At 61.1% G+C, this 18,732-nt stretch overlaps 2 protein-coding genes across 2 annotated transcripts in view; one reads left to right on the top strand and one right to left on the bottom strand.

Annotated features, from left to right (window-relative positions):
- CROCC (ciliary rootlet coiled-coil, rootletin) overlaps positions 1-10,221 on the top strand; it is a 41,705-nt gene extending 31,484 nt beyond the window's left edge. The window contains exons 28-37 of the mRNA XM_029945899.1: positions 3,020-3,234; positions 3,356-3,476; positions 3,796-3,959; positions 5,684-5,899; positions 6,553-6,777; positions 7,139-7,288; positions 7,603-7,803; positions 7,960-8,091; positions 8,854-9,033; positions 9,675-10,221. Coding sequence (XP_029801759.1) covers positions 3,020-3,234; positions 3,356-3,476; positions 3,796-3,959; positions 5,684-5,899; positions 6,553-6,777; positions 7,139-7,288; positions 7,603-7,803; positions 7,960-8,091; positions 8,854-9,033; positions 9,675-9,761 — 1,691 coding nt within the window. The 3' untranslated portion in view covers positions 9,762-10,221. The remainder of the gene's footprint in view (positions 1-3,019; positions 3,235-3,355; positions 3,477-3,795; positions 3,960-5,683; positions 5,900-6,552; positions 6,778-7,138; positions 7,289-7,602; positions 7,804-7,959; positions 8,092-8,853; positions 9,034-9,674) is intronic.
- Positions 10,222-11,326: 1,105 nt separating this feature from the next.
- Positions 11,327-17,215, bottom strand: MFAP2 (microfibril associated protein 2). The gene is made up of 9 exons (XM_029948243.1): positions 17,152-17,215; positions 14,948-15,027; positions 13,816-13,905; positions 13,570-13,596; positions 13,399-13,479; positions 13,249-13,293; positions 12,357-12,444; positions 12,089-12,162; positions 11,327-11,835 (listed from the first exon to the last, which is right to left on the bottom strand). The coding sequence occupies exons 2-9, from the start codon at positions 14,982-14,984 to the stop codon at positions 11,732-11,734; spliced, it is 546 nt and encodes a 181-aa protein (XP_029804103.1). The 5' UTR covers positions 14,985-15,027; positions 17,152-17,215; the 3' UTR covers positions 11,327-11,731.
- Between the last annotated feature and the right edge of the window lie 1,517 nt (positions 17,216-18,732).

Raw genomic sequence — 18,732 nt, 5'->3', positions numbered from 1 at the left:
GAACCTCGAGATCATGACCTAAGCCTTACAACCCTCAAGATCAAGACTGAGTTGAAGTCCAACGCTCAACCGACTGAGCCACCCAGGCACCCCTGATGGTGCTTGTTCTTAATGCCCCTGACTCCCCAGAGACTTCGAGGCTCCACCTCTGTAACTGATCCTCTGTCTCTCTCTCCGTCAGTCTCCCACCCCTCCACACGAGGATTGTGACCCCAGCATCACAGCCAGACAGCTACATACCCAGCCTAAGACCCCTTCCGGCAGCTCCTTCAGAAATCCTTCCAGTCCCATTTGTTCCCAGGGCCCCACGAGTGACTCTGGGAAAGTCAGCGGGGTGTGAGCACACCTTTCAAGAGCATCCTTGTCTGAGCCCGACAATCCTATCTTGATTCTTAGGGCCTAGAATAGAGTCTCTGGAATCTTAGCACTGTGGGCAGTTACTGTGGGATACTGAGTTGTTGCCTCTTCAAATACACAGATTTAGCCTCTGGATCACGTTCGATCAGTTATGCAATATTTATTAAGCACTGGCTATGTGCTGAATACAGTTTAAATATGGGATGGAGCAATAAACAAACTGACTAGCATTTCTGCTTTTAGGGAGTTTATAGTCTAGGGATAGGAGCAGACAATAAATGTAGCAGAGGAGGGGCAGTGAGAGAGGGAGAAATGGAATCTGAAGCAGGCTCCAGGCTCTGAGCTGTCAGCACAAGCCTGATGTGGGGCTCGATCTCACGAACTATGAGATCATGACCTGAGCCGAAGTCGGCTGCTCAACTGACTGAGTCACCCAGGCGCCCTGCTTACATCACATTTTAGATAAACATCAGTTTTAGGTAGATTAAGGATTAGGATGAACTACGTTTTTTACAAAGTTTTTTATTTATTTAGGTAATCTCTACACCCAGTGTGGGGTTCCAACTTACAACCCCAAGATCTAGAGCCCCATGCTCTTCTGACTGAGCCAGCCAGGCACCCCTAAGTAGATTTAAAGATTAAATGCAAAAGGTGAAACTGTAGCTTTTAAAAGACAATATAGGGAAATATTCTTACAACTTTAGAGAAGGAAAGGATTTCTTTTTTTTAATTTTTTATGTCTTTTATTTATTTTTGATAGAGAGAGAGACAGTGCGAGCAGGGGAGGGGCAGAGAGAGAGGGAGACCCAGAATCTGAAGCAGGCTCCAGGCTCTGAGCTGTCAGCACAGAGCTCAGTACGGGGCTTGAACCCACAAACCGTGAGATCATGACCTGAGCTGAAGTCGGATACTCAACTGACTGAGCCACCCAGGTGCCCTAGGAGAGGATTTCTTAAGACACACACATACACACACCCTACTAACTATAATGTTAATAAATCCTATTTAATTTAAACTGAGAACCTGAAAAAAGATGGCTAGGGATGCATATTGTATGTTATATATATTTTATCACAACAAATAAACAGAATTTTAAAAATTTATTTTTGAGAGAAAGAGAGACAGAGAGACTGAGAGAGACAGAGTGCAAGCAGGGGAAGGGCAGAGAGAGAAGAGGACACAGAATCTGAAACAGGCTCTGAGCCTGATGTGGGCTCGAACTCATGAACCATAAGATCATGACCTGAGCTGAAGTTGGATGCTTAATCGACTGAGCCACCCAGGTGCCCCATAAAAAAATGTATTTTCATGTTTATTTCTGAGAGAGAAAGAGAGACAGAGTGTGAGTGGGGGAGGGGCAGAGAGAGAGGGAGACACAGAATCCCAAGCAGGCTCCAGGCTCTGAGCTGTCAGCACACAAACCATGAGATCATGACCAGAGCTGAAGTCAAATGCTCGACACCTGAGCCACCCAGGCACCCCAGAAAAATTTTAAAGATATAGCAAGGGCAGGGTAGGGGTGTTTGTGTGGGAAATGGAGAGCCCCGGTGAGGAGGTGGTAGGTGGGGGAAGGATGTGTGGGAAAGGAGACTGAGGACAAGAGACGAGTGGAAGGTCCTGAGTGGTAGTTCCCCTGTGAACAGCGAGGGGGCAGAGCAGGCACAGGGCAGCAAGCAAGGTGCAGAGGAGTGGGAGGTGAGGACCTGGGGACAAAGGACACTCTCGAGTAATCCTTGCAGGCCACTCTGTTGTGGGGGCCCTTGGGGGCGGTGGGTAGACGTCCTGCTCTGGGTCCAACAGCTGGGTCTGTTGACGGAGCTGTGGGGCAGCTAAGGTGTCACTTGGCAAAGGCAGGAGGATGCTGTGGGCAGGCCGACCCCCTGCCCTGTGGTTCTGATGCTGACCTCCAGGTGGCGCGCTGCCTCTGTGTGCACTGCCCCTCTTGCCTCTTGAAGCAGAGTTCATTTCTCTGCCGCACGAAGGGTTACCTGGTTCCAAATCATCCCATTGTGGGATCTTCCCAGCTGGAGACCAAGCAGATCCCTTAACTGCTTTGAGCCCGTCCAGCCTGTGAAGGGGGAACTTTGGTTCCTACTTCACAGAGAATTATTGTGAAGGTGGGATAGTTCGGTCAGGAAAGCCCAGTGCCCAGCACAGAGGAAGCAGGGAGATGTTGAGCGGGTGGAGCGTCCATCCTTGGACTGGGCCCTGGGAGTGCAGTCCTTATAGTGCCCCCGGTCTTGGTGGGGAGGCAGACCTTGGATCCTCTTGAGGGTGGGGTGAGCTCCCCCCCCCACCCAGGCTGGGGTCAGGGACCCCTCTGGGGAGCAGATATAATGGAATGGGCCAAGCAAAGAGAGGCCATGGGGAGAGAAGGGAACAGAGTGCATGAGGCCCTGGTGCCAGAAGAGGGAATGTTCTAGAACTTGGGAGAGCTGAGGGTCATGTGGAATGGACTGCTTAAAAGGTGAGAGGGCTGTGCTAGGGTGAGCAATGGGGCCTCTGCAAGCTGGTTGGGAATTTGGGCTTATTTTGAGGGGGCTGGGACCTGGGGAGGGTTAAGCAAGAAGGTGGGGGCCAGCGTTGGGGGGGGAAGCTCCTGAAAACTGCTGGGTGCGGCTAGGAGGGTGAGGTGCATGAGGAGCCCGCAGGCACCGCCCAGGCAGGGGCCCAGCTCCTGCACCCCTAAGCATGGCGCCTCCCCCAGGAAGCGGCGAAGGGCTCAGCAGCCCCAGCCCCTTGGAACGCAGCCCTGGGTCCGAGCCACCATCCCCAGGACCTGCCACCTCCCCTGCATCTCCAGACCTGGAACCAGAGGCGGTGCGGGGGGCCCTTCGGGAATTCCTGCAGGAGCTGCAGAGTGCCCAGAGGCAACGGGTGAGGCTGGGTGCCAGCGGCTGGGTAGGGAGCTGGGTGGCTGAGGGCCCCGTGAGGGGCTGCGGAGCATCAGAACAGAGGTTTTCCCTAACCCCCTTCTGCGATGTCGGTCGGGCCGCAGGATGAGCTTCGGGCCCAGAACGGTGTCCTGAGTCGACAGCTAGCTGAGATGGAGGCGGAGAGGGACAGCGCCACCTCGCGGGCGAGGCAGCTGCAGAAGGCGGTGGCCGAGGGTGAAGAAGGTGAGTTTGATGCGGGCCCCCCCCCCCCCCCCCCCGGCCCTTGCTCTCTTAGCCACTCTTAGCCACTGAGCTAGGATACATGGGGTTGGCCTTGAGCAGCTCTTCTGCCTGTGCCCGGGCCACCGCGACCTGAGTTGGGGGCTGTCTCCTCTTGGGGGCCTTCCCCGGTCAGCTCCACTCTATGTGTGCAGACTGGCAGACCCTCAAGGACTTAGAGTGGTGGGCCCTGTGGCGGGTGGAGGACAGGCCGGGCACCTTGTGGCCAGCTTCGGGTCTCGGGGTGGGCCAGGCCGGGCCTGACGGGGCTGGGGTGCTGCAGCCCGGCGCCGCATGGACGGGCAGCTGAGCGGGGCCCAGGCAGAGCTGGTGCTGCAGGAGGACGGCGTGCGGCGCAGCGAGCGTGAGCGCCGGGCCGCCCTGGACCAGGTGGCCGCCCTGGAGAGGAGCCTGCAGGCCATGGAGAGTGAGCTCCGGGCCAGCCAGGTAGGCGACAGCTGAGGGCCGGCGGGGGTGGGGGTGGGGGGTCCGCATGTGCCCGAACCGCTGTCTGGGAGTCCTACTGTGTGCTTCTCTCTTGCCGTCTGCCTGGGTTGCGGCACCTGCTAAAGTGAGCCCCCGTGACTCTGCCCGGAGGCACGTTCAGGTTGCGCCCTCTCGCTCCTCCTTGCGGTCACTAGGCTGCAGAAGAAAAGGCCTGGGCTTTTGAGCCTGACAGAGAAGTCTGCGTCCAAGTCCCGGCCCCGCTGCTTATCGCTGCCTGATCTCAGTTTCCCGCCGCGTAAAAGGGGGAGGCTGGCAGTGGTCTCCCAGGGATGATACACAAATGCTCTTTGTTTTTTTTAAGTTTATTTGTTTTTGAGACAGAGCACGAGCAGGGGAGGGGCAAAGAGAGAGGGAGAAAGAATCACAAGCAGGCTCCTCACTGTCAGCGCAGAGCCCGATGCAGGGGCCCGATCCCCTGAACCGTGAGATCATGGCCTGAGCCAAAATCAAGGGTCAGATGCTCAGCTGACTGAGCCACCCAGGTGCCCCGTGAATGCTCTTAACATGTGGTGGGTAGGGGACCTCGGTTTCCTCTGTCTGGGTAGCCACATGCGTGTCTGGGGTTTTTGTATGTGTTTGGGGGAACATCTGTGTACATGTGTACATGTGTAGTGTGTGTGTGATTGTGTGTATGTGTGTGTGTGTGTGTCTGGGGCAGGACACCCTGGCCCTGGGGGCGACAGTGCAGGCCACTGAAGCCTTGAGCCCTTCTCATGCCAAAGATCCCCTCACTCCCTCCCCCTTCCTCCCTGGCCCTCCGTCGTTTCCCCCGCCGCCCCCCCCCCCCCCCCCCCCCCCCCCCCCCCCCCCCCCCCCCCCCCCCCCCCCCCCCCCCCCCCCCCCCCCCCCCCCCCCCCCCCCCCCCCCGGTCTCTGGCTCCAGGTCAAGTTTGAGCTGGATTGTTATGTCTGTGGTTCCAGTGCTGGCCTCGGGCCCAGCCGCAGGGGCCGCGGGAGGAGGCCGGGAACAAAGCTGGGCAGGGGCCAGAGTGGGGCTGCCAGGCCCAGACATGGCAGAGTTGGGGCTCTGGGCACAGCGGCAGGGGGCCAGGCCTGGGGGGGATGGTAGTGAGGTACTAGGATGGTAGCAGGCATGAGAGGACCCCAGTCTGCCTTCCTGTCCTCTCCCTACTCTTCAGGCCTCTCTTACTGTTGGACCCTAGGTGGGGGAGGGAGGAACATCGTGCCCTAAACCCAGGTGGGGCCCAGGGCTCCTACTGGACTCAGCTCCAGTCACCCAATGCAGCTTCAGGGTCTCTGGCGATCAGGGAAGCCCTGGAATCTGCATTTCTACCCTCCCTTCCCACTCCGGGGCTCCGTGAACACTTTGTGGTGCCCCTGGGCCCATGCAGCTGCCCTGCTGCACAGATGGGTGGTCAGGCCGCAGAGCAGGAAGAAATAATCCTGGATCAGAGCCTGTTAGAACGGCCAGATCAGCCAAATCCAGAAAGTGCTCTGGGATCCTCAAGTCAACCCACCCTGTGAACACACAGGGAGACAGAGGCCCCGAGAGGGTCACAGGCTGGCCCCAGGTCACACAGGGAGGGGTTGGAGCAGCTGCTTCAAGGCTGCTCCCCACTTTCCTCTGAGGGTTCTAAGGAGAGGTGGGGGATGGGGGGGTGGCTGCCCTGGGTGGCGGGGGCCTGACCCCTCCCCCACCCGCAGGAGAAGATCAGCAAGATGAAGGCCAATGAGGCGAAGCTGGAGAGCGACAAGCGGCGCCTGAAGGAGGTGCTGGATGCCTCGGAGAGCCGCACCATCAAGCTTGAGCTGCAGCGGCGCTCACTCGAGGGGGAGTTACAGCGCAGCCGCCTGGGCCTGAGTGACCGTGAGGCCCAGGCCCAGGCCCTCCAGGATCGGGTGGATGCCCTGCAGAGACAGGTGGGTCCCCATGACCCTTGGCGGGTTTCTCATCTGCACCCCCAGTGCCCGGTGCTTTACGGGGACTATGTAATACTCCCAACAACCCTGCGGCAAGCATCATCCTCATTTCGTGGATGGACAGACGCTCAGGGAGGTGATACCATCGCCCAAGATCACATAGCTAATAAGAGACACAGCCAAAATTAGAATTTAGGACTCTGACAACAGAATCTGCATTCCTAGGAAACATGTGGGAGAAGTTAGAGATGTCGGTTTCACTCATGTCCCTTTTTGCCTTGGCTGCCAGGAAGCTCAGCTCTAACTAGAATGTTCAGTAACTCTGCCTAGTCTTACCCACCAAAGTCAAGAACATAGAACATTTCTGGATTGTGGCGGTTAGCTTTTCTCTTCCCTGGCAGGAAGGACAGGGAGGAGACCATGGGGTCTGGGACATCTGAGTTTGTGGCACTTTAGGTCAGGGTAGTTACCCCACAGCAGAATGGAGCCTGGGCTGCAGTGGGCTGAGCCAGTGGGCGCAAATGGGAACAGTAAGCGTCAGTGATGAAGGATGAAGGCCTAGGCAGAGGTGGGAGGAGCTTGGCTTGGGTTCGACCTTCTTGCTGGAGGCCATGGCGAGAGTAGAGCCACTTTCCGGTCTCCCCTCCTGCCAGGTGGCAGACAGTGAAGTGAAGGCGGGGACTCTGCAGCTGACCGTGGAGCGGCTGAACGGGGCCCTGGCCAAGATGGGAGAGAACGAGGGGGCCTTGAGGGACAAGGCCCAGGGCCTGTCAGAAGCGTTGGCCCAGAATAGTGCCAACCTTACCAGCACCCAGGACAAGAACCTGCACCTGCAGAAGGCCCTGACCGCCTGTGAACATGACCGCCAAGTCCTCCAAGTATGGGGGTGCCAGGGCCTGGCTGGGGGTGGGCTCGACAAGGGCAGGCTTGGAGGGGCCCTAGGGACCCAGTCCGTGAGAGCTTTGAGGTGAGTCGGCCCCATGAGAGCATTGACCAATAAGAGGAGGCTTGGGGTGGGGGAGGCAATAAGAGAATGCACCTACTTGTAGAGGCCTGAGGGACCCAGATACAGGTTGATGGGGTCCTCACCTCATGCAGGTCCGTGGGCCAGGCCTGCCGTCTGCCTTGCCCTCCAGCTAAGATTTTGGGGCTGTTGTACGGGCTGTGACCCCGACCCGGAGGTGCAGAGTAGAGGGGAGCCTTTGTTGCATCCTGGCACCATCAGCCTCTGTCCCCCAGGAACGGCTGGAGGCCGCTCGCCAGGCGTTAACCGAGGCCCGGAAGCAGAGCAGCTCCCTGAGTGAGCAAGTGCAGATGATGCGAGGCGAGCTGGCCGACCTGGAGGGCCAGCGGGCAGAGGCAGAGGGCCAGCTGCAACAGCTTCAGGAGGTGAGGGCCACGACGGGCCCCTTCTGTCCCCAGGACGTGCCCTCAGGATGGAGTGGGACCCTCCTCATCCCAGCCTCATCCCACACCCAGGCCCAGGCTCCCATGGGGAAGCGTGGGTCCTTCAACCTGCACCCCCATTACACAGATGGAGAAGCTGAGGCCCAGGGAAGAGAACAGTGTGGCCTCAGGTGATAGTTCTCTGATGGGGGCCTCACCCCCCACCCCTGTGGAGCCTAGGCTGGCCTCACAGTCCTCCAGCTTCGGATGCACGCCCCGAGGCCCGCAGGCATCAGGGGCCTGCTGGCTTTCTGCAGGTGCTGCGGCAGCGACAGGAGGGGGAGGCGGCAGCCTTGCGCGCCGTCCAGAAGCTGCAGGATGAGCGGCGGCTGCTGCAGGAGCGCCTGGATGGCCTGCAGCGAGCCCTCTCTCAGCTGGAGGCCGAGAAGCGGGAGGTGGAGCGGTCGGCGCTGCGGCTGGAGAAGGACCGGGTGGCCCTCAAGAGGATGCTGGACAAGGTGGGCTGAGCGGCCAGGGCTCTCCCCTCACCTCCTCTGGGTCTCGGCCTCATGTCCCTAGGGCCGGGGGCCTCCGGTGCCCTCTGGCCGCTGCTCCTGCTACCTCTAACCTAACACCTTCCCAGGGTGCTCTGATCCCCTCCTCTCCCGGCCTAGGTGGAGCGTGAGAAGCTTCGCAGCCACGAGGACACGGTGCGGCTGAGCGCTGAGAAGGGCCGCCTGGACCGCACACTCACGGGGGCCGAGCTGGAGCTGGCCGAAGCCCAGAGGCAGATCCAGCTGCTGGAGGTCCCGTCCCTGGCCGCCCCCGCATCTCTCCCTAGCCCTGGGCCCCGGCCCCAGCCCCAACCCCAGCCTGAGTGCCAGACCCCGCCCCCAGGAGCTGCTGATGGCTCTGCCAGCCCAGGTCCTCAACCTACGTAACCCATGAGCCCAGACTTTCAGAGGGGCAGCCCAGAGCCAGGTCCCAGAGGAGGGGTCCTCCCCAGGGTGGAGGGAAGAGAGATGCCCTTAGCATGTACGCCTGCGTGTTTGCTCGTTGTGGACACGTGGAGGTGTGAGTGTGCATGGGAGTATTCTGCTTGTAACATGAATCTGGTGCACAGATGTGTCAAGTCTGCATATTAGGAATATGTAGTGTATGTGTGTGTTTTCCTGCACACGTCTTCATGTGTGTAGATGTATGTAGGAGTATTGCACCTTTGCACACACACACGCATCCATATAAACAAGGGCTATTTACATGCTTGCTTTTGTGACGGTCTGAATCTGGGCCCGGCTCTCCGACTACATCTGCGCATGTGTGTGCCCGGCGTTTGCGCGTACATGCCTGTCAGTGAGGTCACTGGGAACCCCGACCCAGGATTCGCCGACCAGGGGGCCCAGGAACATGGGGGACAAACAGCATCTCTTTTGCTCCCCCTGCCTGCACTGTCCTGGGGGCCCTTCTAGGCTCCCACTCCTGGGAGTGCCTGACAGTCCTCCTCCACGCGCGTGCACGCGCAGGGCCACGCCCCTGACCCGCTGCTCCCCGCCCCCCCGCCCCCGCAGGCCCAGGTGGCGGCACTGGAGCAGGACCAGAGCCAGGCCCGGCTGGAGGCTGAGGAGCAGGAGCAGCTGGAGCTGCAGCAGGAGGTGGAGCGCCTGCGCAGTGCCCAGGTGCAGACGGAGCGCACGCTGGAGGCGCGGGAGCGGGCCCACAGGCAGCGCGTGCGCGGGCTGGAGGAGCAGGTACTCACCCCAGGATGTTGCAGAAGCGCCCGTGGGGGTGGGCGAGGGCTGGCTGTGACCTCTGGTGCGAGCAGCGGCGGCCCCTGTGACCCACGTGGTCCAGTGGATCCGTCCTCGTGTCCGTCATGGCTGGACATGGGCTCCAGTGACATCGAGTGATGCCCGTCCCCGTGCTGTGGCTCTGCCGTCCTCATGGCTGTCTCCTGGGTGGCCCAGGTGCCCTCAGCAGCCCCAGCCTAGGTTATCCTGACAAGCTAGCATCCCAGAGGGAAGAGGCAGCCTTTTTCCCCATAAAGCAATCGCAGAAGTCCCAGGGATGGCCCTTACTGGCCTGCTTAGGTCCCTGACCCCTTCCCAGCCATCCCTGATCTGACACGTGTGCAGACCCTCGGTCAGGCTAGTGCCAGGCGAGAGTGGGCACGGGTGGTTCCTGACCAGATGCCGGGAGCAGTTGGAAGACAGGCAGCTGCCAGTGGGTCAGGACAGGATGGGTAGGAAGCACCCTGCTGCTTAATGAGACCCATTTTTCCCTGAAACAGGCAGGGTTGGGTCCCTTTTGGGGTCCCAGCTGCAGCCACATGCCCCTTTCCCTGGCATCAGGCTGGGGTCCAGGCTGGCTCTGCCTTTTCTTTCTTCCCCAGGTGTCCACCCTGAAGGGCCAGTTGCAGCAGGAGCTCCGGAGGAGCTCAGCACCCTGCCCCCCCAGCTCCAGCCCCCCAGGGGAATGAGCCCCTTCCTGGGTGGCCCCCTGGCCCAGAGCTCGGCTGGGGGTCAGGAGAAGCAGGTGGCAGTGCTGAGTGCCTGGGTCTCCAGTAGCGGCTTCTTAGCAAATCTGGTGTGTTGGGGGCGGCGGGGGGGGGTCCTCACTCCAGTCCCCGCCCCTGGGATGAGCCTTCAGGTCACCTGAGAGTGAATGGAAGCTAAGGGGTTGGGAAGACCCCCCCCCCACCTCTGGCTGGCCTAGAGCATGGGCTCATGGGAAAGAGGAGGAAGAGGAGGGGTGCCTGGGAGTCAGAGACCCAGGCCTGGCTTCCCAGAGATCTCTCCGCCTTAGTTCAGAGTGTTTGTCAGGAAATTCCTCAGAGTCCCTGTATTTTTATACCTTTTTACAATGTTAACTGTTCATTGTTAACTGTTGTGGTTATTTTTGTAACAAGAAGACCCCGTTTTCTAAACGTGGTTGGTACAGATGTGTCCCCTTACTTCGATGTGCCTCCTCCACTTGAGAGCTGGATGGGGAGACACATGGGGCCTGGGGCAGGGGTGTAGGGGGAGACGGGGAGGCTTTAGAAAGACCCATGGAACTTCCCGGCCTCACAGGATGCTGGCGTGGGGAGGTCTCTCCGGGGTCCCGCGCCACCCACCCCATGTAACAGATGGGGCTGCTGAGGCCCAAACTGCACGGCCCGGCTCTTTCCAGCCGTGGTGCTCTTGCCCCCTTTCTCTGGCCCCTCGTTGGGATGGGGCCCACCCTCTGCTCGTGACAGGCCTTCCCGGCAGTGTGTGGGCCTGGGAGTGAACATGGGTCTGGCCCTGGCTCTGCTGAGTGAGCCTTGCAAAGCTGCGTGACCTCTCAGAGCCTTGGTTTGCTCATCTGTGAACTGGGGACCTGCCTCACAGGGTGGTTGAGCAAGGTGCTCAGCGTGTCCGGGGAGAAAGTCCGGTGGAGTCGGGTTCTGCCCCAGCTCTGCCGCTTCTAGCCATGGATCCGTGGTGGATCACTTCGTGCCTCTGGGCTTCCTGTCGGTAAGGTGGCCACGGTGCTCGTGCCCACCACCGAGGCCTCTTTGGAGAGTAAGTGGGACCACGTGCTGATTGAGCCCGGTCTTCACACATCTGCTCTGTCCTCTGAACTAGCAGCTCTCCCCCCCACAAGGCGGATGTCAGCGTCCACCTCCCGTGACCTGCTTTGTACCCCAGAACCACCTCCACGCCTCCACGTGGGCGGCCTCTGATGACAGGGCCCTCGCAGCCTCACCGAGCAGCCCGGACAATGAGCAAGCTGTACCTCTGAACCTCCCGTTTCGGATGCAGCCCCTTGCAGTGTCCCCGCAGACCCTGGAGGGGGCAGCTGTCAGATTCACCTTTCTGGGGCGGTGGGGGGGGGGGGGAGTGTCAGCTGAAGCCAGTGGGTGAGGAGGCGGGACTGGGACCCCAGAGGCAAGGCCACAGGTCACCTGAAGCAGTCCCTTCTCCCCAGGGGCCAGGCAGTCTCTCCATGAGGACAGGCATTGTCAGAGGCGCCTGGCCACCTGCTCTGTGCTCCCAACTGAGAAATGACTAAATCTTTTGTAAAAACAATTTTAATTTTGTATAAAACAAAGGTGGTCTGTGCCCGGGCGCTGTAGGAAGTCCCGGCGGACCAGCTGGGGGGAGGGGCAGAGCCTACCTCGAGGGGCAGGGGGTGGGCAGGGGACTGTCCTTGAGGGACTGAGAAGGCACATCAGAGGCCCAGGCCCCACCGAGAGGCCTGGGATGCCCCTCATCTGGGGGTGACAACTGGGCAGTGGGGAGCCCCCACTGTGCCCTGGGGGTGGCCACAGGGGGGCGGGGCTGAGACAAACCCCTGCCTCAGGGCCACAGTCCACTTTTTACAGAATAAAAGGAATGTCAGGCTGGGGAGAAAAGCACCAGGTCAGGCAGGGCCCAAGGGCCCCAGATCCAGGGAAGGCCCAGGGCTTGGGGTGCCGGCTCCCCGCTAGCAGCCCCCGCAGCTCCTCGCACAGGAGGCCGCCACGGAATGACACAGGCCGCTGCTGGCCATCACGCCACATTTGGAGAACTTGTCCCGACATAGGTCAGCTGTTGCGGGGGTGGGGGGGGCAAGGAGTTGGGGTCAGGGTGGGGCTCAGGCATGGGGAAAACCACCGCCCCCCTTCCCAGTCCTGCGACAGGGAAGTTCTGAGGATGAGCAGCCGGGAGGGGGCCCAGGAGCCCCCTGGAAGTGGCCCCGGGGGCAGAACACGAGTTTTATAAACACCAGGTGGGTAGAGGGGCGGAAGGACAGTGAGTGGGGTTGGGGAGGGGCAAGGTCTGGGGGTGCAGGGCTCCCTACCTCGGAGGAGCTCCTCGTGGGCACACACTGTGCGAACACAGATCTCCTTGTTGACCACATACACGCGGCGGAGGCTGGGGGGGATGGGGCCGTGACGCCGGGGTCACCTCACCCGCACCCAGTCCCTCCAGGGGGGTCCCCACACATCCCTGCCCCTAGGCCTAGGCTCAGCCGGAGTCAGTTCAACTTCCCTAAAGTCCCAGTCGGGGCAGGGGGAGGCTGTGCCTGCCTGCCCCCCCTCCTGCCCCCCTGCCCCACCCCTGCTCACCTGTAGAAGCAGACCTCGTTGAGACACTGTTTGCAAGGCTTGTGGATGGAGTAGAGGCGGGTGCACGGGTACTGTTCCTCGCGGCAGTCTGGGTGACGGGCACGATCAGACTAGGGGCTGCGGCTTGAGGCCCTGAGCTCGGGAGCGGCGTAGCTCCCAATGATGCCCACCGAGACTGACTCTCATCACTGGGTCTAGGTCCACCCCGCACCCTCTGGCGCGGCGCACGTGTGCGCACGCGCACACACACGCACACAAGTGCAGACAGCATTGTTGGGGCTCCCGGGGCTGCCTGATTTTATACAATATATTTACACGTGCACATATTCCCAACCACACTCGGAAGCACCTATTCAGACAGGCATAAGTTCAAACACAACCGCACCCACACACAGCAGTCCCAGTGGGCCACACCAACCAACGGGCAGGGCTGCGCACGCTCAGAGGAGCACATGCTAACAGCAGGCTCACGGGAGAGAGAGCAGCCCACATGGTCTGGCTGTCTCGGGTTCTTGGTGGGGGCAGCACGGGGGTGGCTCAGCTGCCTGGGTCCCTCTCTGCATCACTGGCTACAGGCACCACCCAGTCCTGCTGGCTGGCAGGCAGGAACCCCCCTGCACGCTCCCTCCCTCTTCCCAGTGTCTAGGGGTGGAGGACCCCTCCTGAGGCTGCAGCCAACTGGGGAGGCAAGGGGGTCTCCCAGAGCAGCCCGGAGGGGGTGCCCTGCCTTTGCTGGCCTACAGCACTGGCATGTCTGCAAGCCCCAGACCCCACCACTGGCCCAGCAAAAGCAAAAGGCTTATCAGTCTCCGTCCCACCAGCGCTGCACCCAGCTCTACCCCCGCTTCTGAGGTGGTGCCTCTGTTTCTCCAGCTGTCAGGGAAGCTCTTACCCAGAGGCCCAGGCTCCGTGGGCTCTGTCTCCAAATTTCCTGGTGCTGGTGTCAGGAGGGGGGCAAGCAGACATCACTGAGAGGGGTCCATTCAGGGGACCGGCCCCGCCCAGCACAACCTCCCAGGGTTGACAGGAGCCGCCTGCCTACCTGGGGTGGGGGCCGGGATGACTTCCTGCTGGACTTGCTGCTGGGACTGGAACTGCTCCGCGGGGGGCCGAGGAGTCACCTCTGAGTCGGGGGTGGAAAAGGAGGGGTCCACTCCATCTCTCCACCCCAGCACCCAGCTGCCCGCCCACCTGCCCCACCCCAGCCCTTTACCTTGATAATCATAGTAGTCCGGGTTGTCTGAGAACAGAGATGAATGCGGCGGGGGTTGCCAGGGGTCAGGCGAACTCCCGGTCCGGGGGGGAACAGGAGGTCAAGGCTACACCCAGGACCACCCCTATGAGGCCCACCACCCCTCCCCAACTGGTCCCCAGCTGTGTCGTGCCCGCCTGGGAGCCAGGCCTTGATGATGTGGCCGGAAGTGGGGAGAGGCAGGCGGGGGTGGGACAAGGCCCTTACCTATCTGGTCACTATAGTGGGTGTACTGGACATGGTCCGGGAACGGAGGCAGAGGGTCTAGGTCGTATTGGGCCTGAGCCAGCAGGCCAGCTGTGGGGAAGCAAAGCATCAGCGGGTGCCCTGCAGGGAAGGACAGCAGGGGCCCCGGGGCGCTTCTGGGGAGAACAGGCAGAGGTTCCAAGGGCAGGCCAGTAAGACCCTAAGATCCTACAACCCAAGGGATCCAAACTCTTGAGCCAAGGGATGCAAACTCCTTCCTCGACCACAAACAGCCCTTGCACGGCCTGCTCATGTGTCACCTCACAGACCTTGCCTGGCCTGTCTTCCCCTCCTAGGCTCCTCGCTGTTTCTGGAACTCAGCACACTCCTGTCTGCCCCAGGGCCTTTGCACTCGACTTGCCCTAGGCCTGTGATCCTGGTTAACTTCTCCTCCTGCAGGTCTCAGCTAAAAATTCAGTTCCGCTAAGAGGCCCTCAACTGGCCTGCCCACCCTCTCCATCCAGTTCTTCTGTTCATTTCCATCCTAATGCTCAACACGCTGGCTTTTATCACACCTACCTGAAGTACCAGCCTCCCTTCCCTAGACAGGCAGCACCACGAAGGCAGGGATGTGTCTGCCCGGGTCATCATTGTACCCCAGGGTCTAGCCCAGTGCCTGGCACATAGTAGGTGCTCAACAAATATCTGTTAAACGAATAAATGTTAGATCGGGCAGGGTCTTTGATCCCCGTGGATAACTCCTCATTTCACCAATAGGGATCATTCCAAGGTCAAGATTGCATAGGGGGGTTGGGTCCCAAATGAGTCTAGAATCCAAACCTACCGACTCCCTGCCTTGGGTGCCCCCCCCCCCGCCCTGACACATTGGCTCCCTCCTGTGAGGGAGGGAAAGCATGGCCTCCTGGTGCCTGGGTGTGTGCCAGGCTGCTGCTGGGGAGGGCAGGGGTGAGGGCTTGGGAGGAGCCTCATGCTTTGGGAGGGGTTGGCCAGTCTGGTCTGTGGCCCAGGAGCCAGGAGGTCCCGGGACGGGGACCAGGGAGCTGAGTACTGGCCACAGGGCGTAATAAAGGCTCACTGCCAGCTCCCACCCCCACCCCCACAAGGGGAGCCCCCAACCCCAGGAGCCACTCACCAGGCAGGAAGAGCAGGAAGAGGCAGGCAGCTCTCATGGCTCTGCGTGCGGTGAGGCAGTCTGGGCTGGTGTCAGGACAGCTGGGGGGAGGGGGGCGAGCTGTAGCTTGGACCCCCTCACCCAGGACTGCGGAGCCTACCTGGGCTCCCCTGCATCTACCCGGTGAAGGAGGAGGCGCTGGGGACAGAAGCCAGGCATATGGAGGGCCCGAGGTCTGGCGGGGCTGGAGTGGGGGCTACCTCTGCTCTCCCTCATGGCCCCCTGGGTGTTCAGGTCCAGGCACAAAGCCTACAACCTCGCTCCAGAGTTGATTTTGTAGACGGACAGAACCCACTAAAGGCACGTTTCTAGCCCCCCACTAGCCTTGACTCGGCTCTCTCCTCGCCCACAGCCTTGCCCACTTCTGACTGAGCGCCTCCTGGTGTCTCGGCACCGATCACATGAACCCCCGACCCCAGGCCCATCCTCAAGACCCCAGCAGCGACCGCCAACCCCGCCACCTGTTCCCAATTAGCCCCAGGGCCCTCAGTGTCTTGCTCTGGAGGAAACCACATGCATGCATGGGCCCCAGGGCGGAAGGGCAGCCAGGCCTGGGCAGGGCTCCCACCCCCAGAAGATTCCTCTCCTGCCAGGCCTCCAGGCCTCCTAAGACCTGGCTGTCTTCAGCACAGACTCACGAGACTGAGGTCTGTTTGTCTGCAGCAGCAGGAAACACTTAGGGTGGAGTCTGAGGAGAGATTCTCTGGATCCTACAAGGGCAGAGCTGGAGGGGACAGTGATGTCACCCAGCCCAGAGGTTTGGAACCCCTTAACACTGTATGGCAAGTGTTGTGTGTGTAATTTTGGGGGAGAGGCCCGTGGTCCACAGCCTTGACCATGCTCTTGAAGTTCAAGACCTCCAGTCTCTGGCCACACCGTGGGCTTGGCAGGGTCTACGGTCCCGCGTGCAGCCCCAGCTCAGTGGGGGGCAGGCATCAGCCTTCCGCCTGGAGCTCCGGGAGAGAGTCCATGGGCTCACCCCTCCAGGAAGGCCCCTCCCGCCGCACAAAAGGACTTCTTCCAGACAGCTAACCGGAGACCTAACGGCCACAGGGCGTCTAAGGATAGAGGAACACCACATGGGCATCTAGCCGGCTTCCCTCCCGATCCAGAGCCTTCGGGGCCCCCCAGCCCGGCTCATACAGTTACCATCTCCCTTCCTTACTGAGGAGGGGGCGGTGGAGGAGATGAGAGCCTCGAGGGTCTCAGGCTGCCCCAGAGGCAGGGGACCCCGGGCTCCCCATGTTCCTATCCTGGAATCCCTTGTCTCAGTAGGAGGGACCCAAAGACCTGGAGCTCCTTCATCCCCCTCCTCATCCCCATGGGCTTCTGGCAGCAGGGCCAGTTCGAGCTGTCACCACTCAGGAGGAGGCCCTGAGTTGGGGCCTAAGAGGCCTTAAGAGGTGGGGTGGGAGGCTCTCTGTCCCCAAAGCCCCTCCTAAGCCTCACGGCCTCCTGCACGGAGTCTTTTCCTCCCCTGTAAGGTCTGGCACGCAGGCCCAGGCTTACTGGGGGAAGGGGTCCCCAGGGCAAGGGGTATGGGAGTCCTGGATCCTCCCCGGCCGGCCACATCTCCAAGCCCTTCTGTCTAGACTATGGATTTTGGGGGTGTGCCTAAGAGGCGGTCCCCCTCTGGCCCCTTCCGCAGCAGGGGACCCCACCCCAATGCGTTCGTGGGCAGAAGGGAATGAGCCGGGCCTATTCAGAGCCGGCCCCCACCCCCCGGGAAGAGGCGGGCGGGTGCGGCGCATTGGCCCCGAGGAGACCAGATGTGGCCGCCGCCGCACAGCTGGGAACAATCAGCCACGGAACTTGCTCGGCGGCTCCCCACGCCCTCCCGGTCTCGGGTCTCCCTTTGTCTCTCCGCCGCTGTGGCCCGGCGGCGGCTCCGGCGCACGCCCCCACCCCACTCGCCACTGTCCAGCCTCCCGGGGGAACAGAAGGCCCCCCGGCCCCGACGCCCCCAAACTCAGGCCCCCCTCCAAGCGACGCCAAACCCCCCAAGTGTCCTTGTAGCATCTTGCTCAGACGGCCCCGGGTTCGGGAACTCTGGCAGCCGCCCCCAGGCCTGGGGGCCCGCAGACCACCCCCTACACTCCTGGGCCCCCCAGGAACACCCCCCCCAAGGGCTTCCCGGCCGCTCCCGCCGCCGGGCCCGTGCCTACCTGGTCGGGTCACTCCGCCGTCCGCTCAGAGTGCGCCCGCGGAGCCGCCCCTCCGCCCGCTCTGAGCCCCCCTCCGGGCCCCCGACGGGCTGGCGCCCGCCCTCCAGCCCCAGAACCGCTGGGTCCTAACGCGAGCCCCGCCCGCCCGCGGGTCTCCAGCCCACTTCGAGGGCGGCCCTGGGGGAGGTGCCCCAGGGGCCGCCCTCACGTCTGCGCAGACCTCTGGCGGGCAGAACTCCTCTCCGGGCTCTTCGCCACGTCTGGGCTGCAGTCTACTTGTAAGGTGAGTTTTGGGGGACGTGTTACCCCATTTCACAGAGGAGGAAACTGAGGCTCCTAAAGGCGATTCACCCGCCACCAACTCAGCTCTCCCTTCTGGCTTCTCCTACTGTCCAGGACAGCCTTCCTGGCCTGCTTTCCCTCCTGCCTCTCTGGCTGTGCCTTCTGGGTCTTCTTAGCCAGCTCCAGGCTGGGGGCTGGCTTCCATCTCCTGCATTGCAGACTGTGGACCACAGGCTACCAGACCTGGCCCTATGAATGTCCCCAAGGATCCAAATTCATGACCCCTGACCCTCCCCCAGACCTGGCTGTCCTAGAGGTTCCCATCTGGGAACAGTACCACCACCTTTCCATTCCTCAGGCTTCCTCTCTTGCTCTCAGCCCCTGCGTCCAATCCAGCACCCAGACGCTAATCCTGCCTCGAAAGTCTTTTTCACACGAGTCCACTCTGTCCACTGTGCTGTAAGCCACCACTAGTTCTTCCCCCGACTCTCTAATAAGCTTGAATCTAGGCTTTCCCAAGTGGGCCCTGCCCTCCCAGACCCACCTCTGACACTGGTCCCCTTCTCCTTAAGGCTTCTGCTAGTTTCCATGGTGCCGGGGATCAAGGCTAAGTTCCCCAGGGACCCTACCCTTCATCTTGGTCTGGCTCTGCCTGGTCCCCCAGCTGCCACGATGGCCATTTGGCGATCTCTCCTTAAACCCCTTCCCCTGCCCTGCTACCGGACTTTTGCTCAAGCTGTTTCTTCCTCTTGAAACACTGGTGAAGTGTACCTCCTTCAGGGTATGGAGCACACCCTCCCTTCCTCACGGGAGCCTCCCCCTGCCTCCCCTAAGCCCTTTCTGCTCTACTGCTCACAGCTCTCGTGTTGCCCTCTGTGACCACGTGAATCCGGCTCCTCTCCCAGATAAGCCCCATGAAGACGTTTTCACTCATCCCCGGTTATGCTCATTAGGCTCGACGCCAGGCTCAGAGCAGCTGTTCAGTAAATAAACATCAATGGAGTGAATGAATGCGTGCTCAGTTCCCCTGGGAGAGCCAGGTGGGGGGTGGGGGGTGCAGGTCCCTGCCCTGCCTGGGCCGGAGGCAGGGACTCAGGCTGGGAGGACACGGGGGTCTCCTCGCCCCCAGCCCGGCACCCCACGACTGCCTGTCCCTTAGACTCTGAATCCTATTAGGCAGGACCTCAGTATGTCCCCCGCGTTGTTTGCTCCCTGGTGCTGGTTTGGCAAATGAATGAGTATCTGTCACCCCCTCGCCAGGGTCTACCACAGAATAGCAGGGGCTCGGGCCATGGCAGC

The sequence above is a fragment of the Suricata suricatta genome, chromosome 8, assembly GCF_006229205.1.
Source record: "Suricata suricatta isolate VVHF042 chromosome 8, meerkat_22Aug2017_6uvM2_HiC, whole genome shotgun sequence".
In the NCBI taxonomy this organism is placed as follows: domain Eukaryota; kingdom Metazoa; phylum Chordata; class Mammalia; order Carnivora; family Herpestidae; genus Suricata; species Suricata suricatta.
This window is presented reverse-complemented; position numbering and strand designations above follow the sequence as displayed.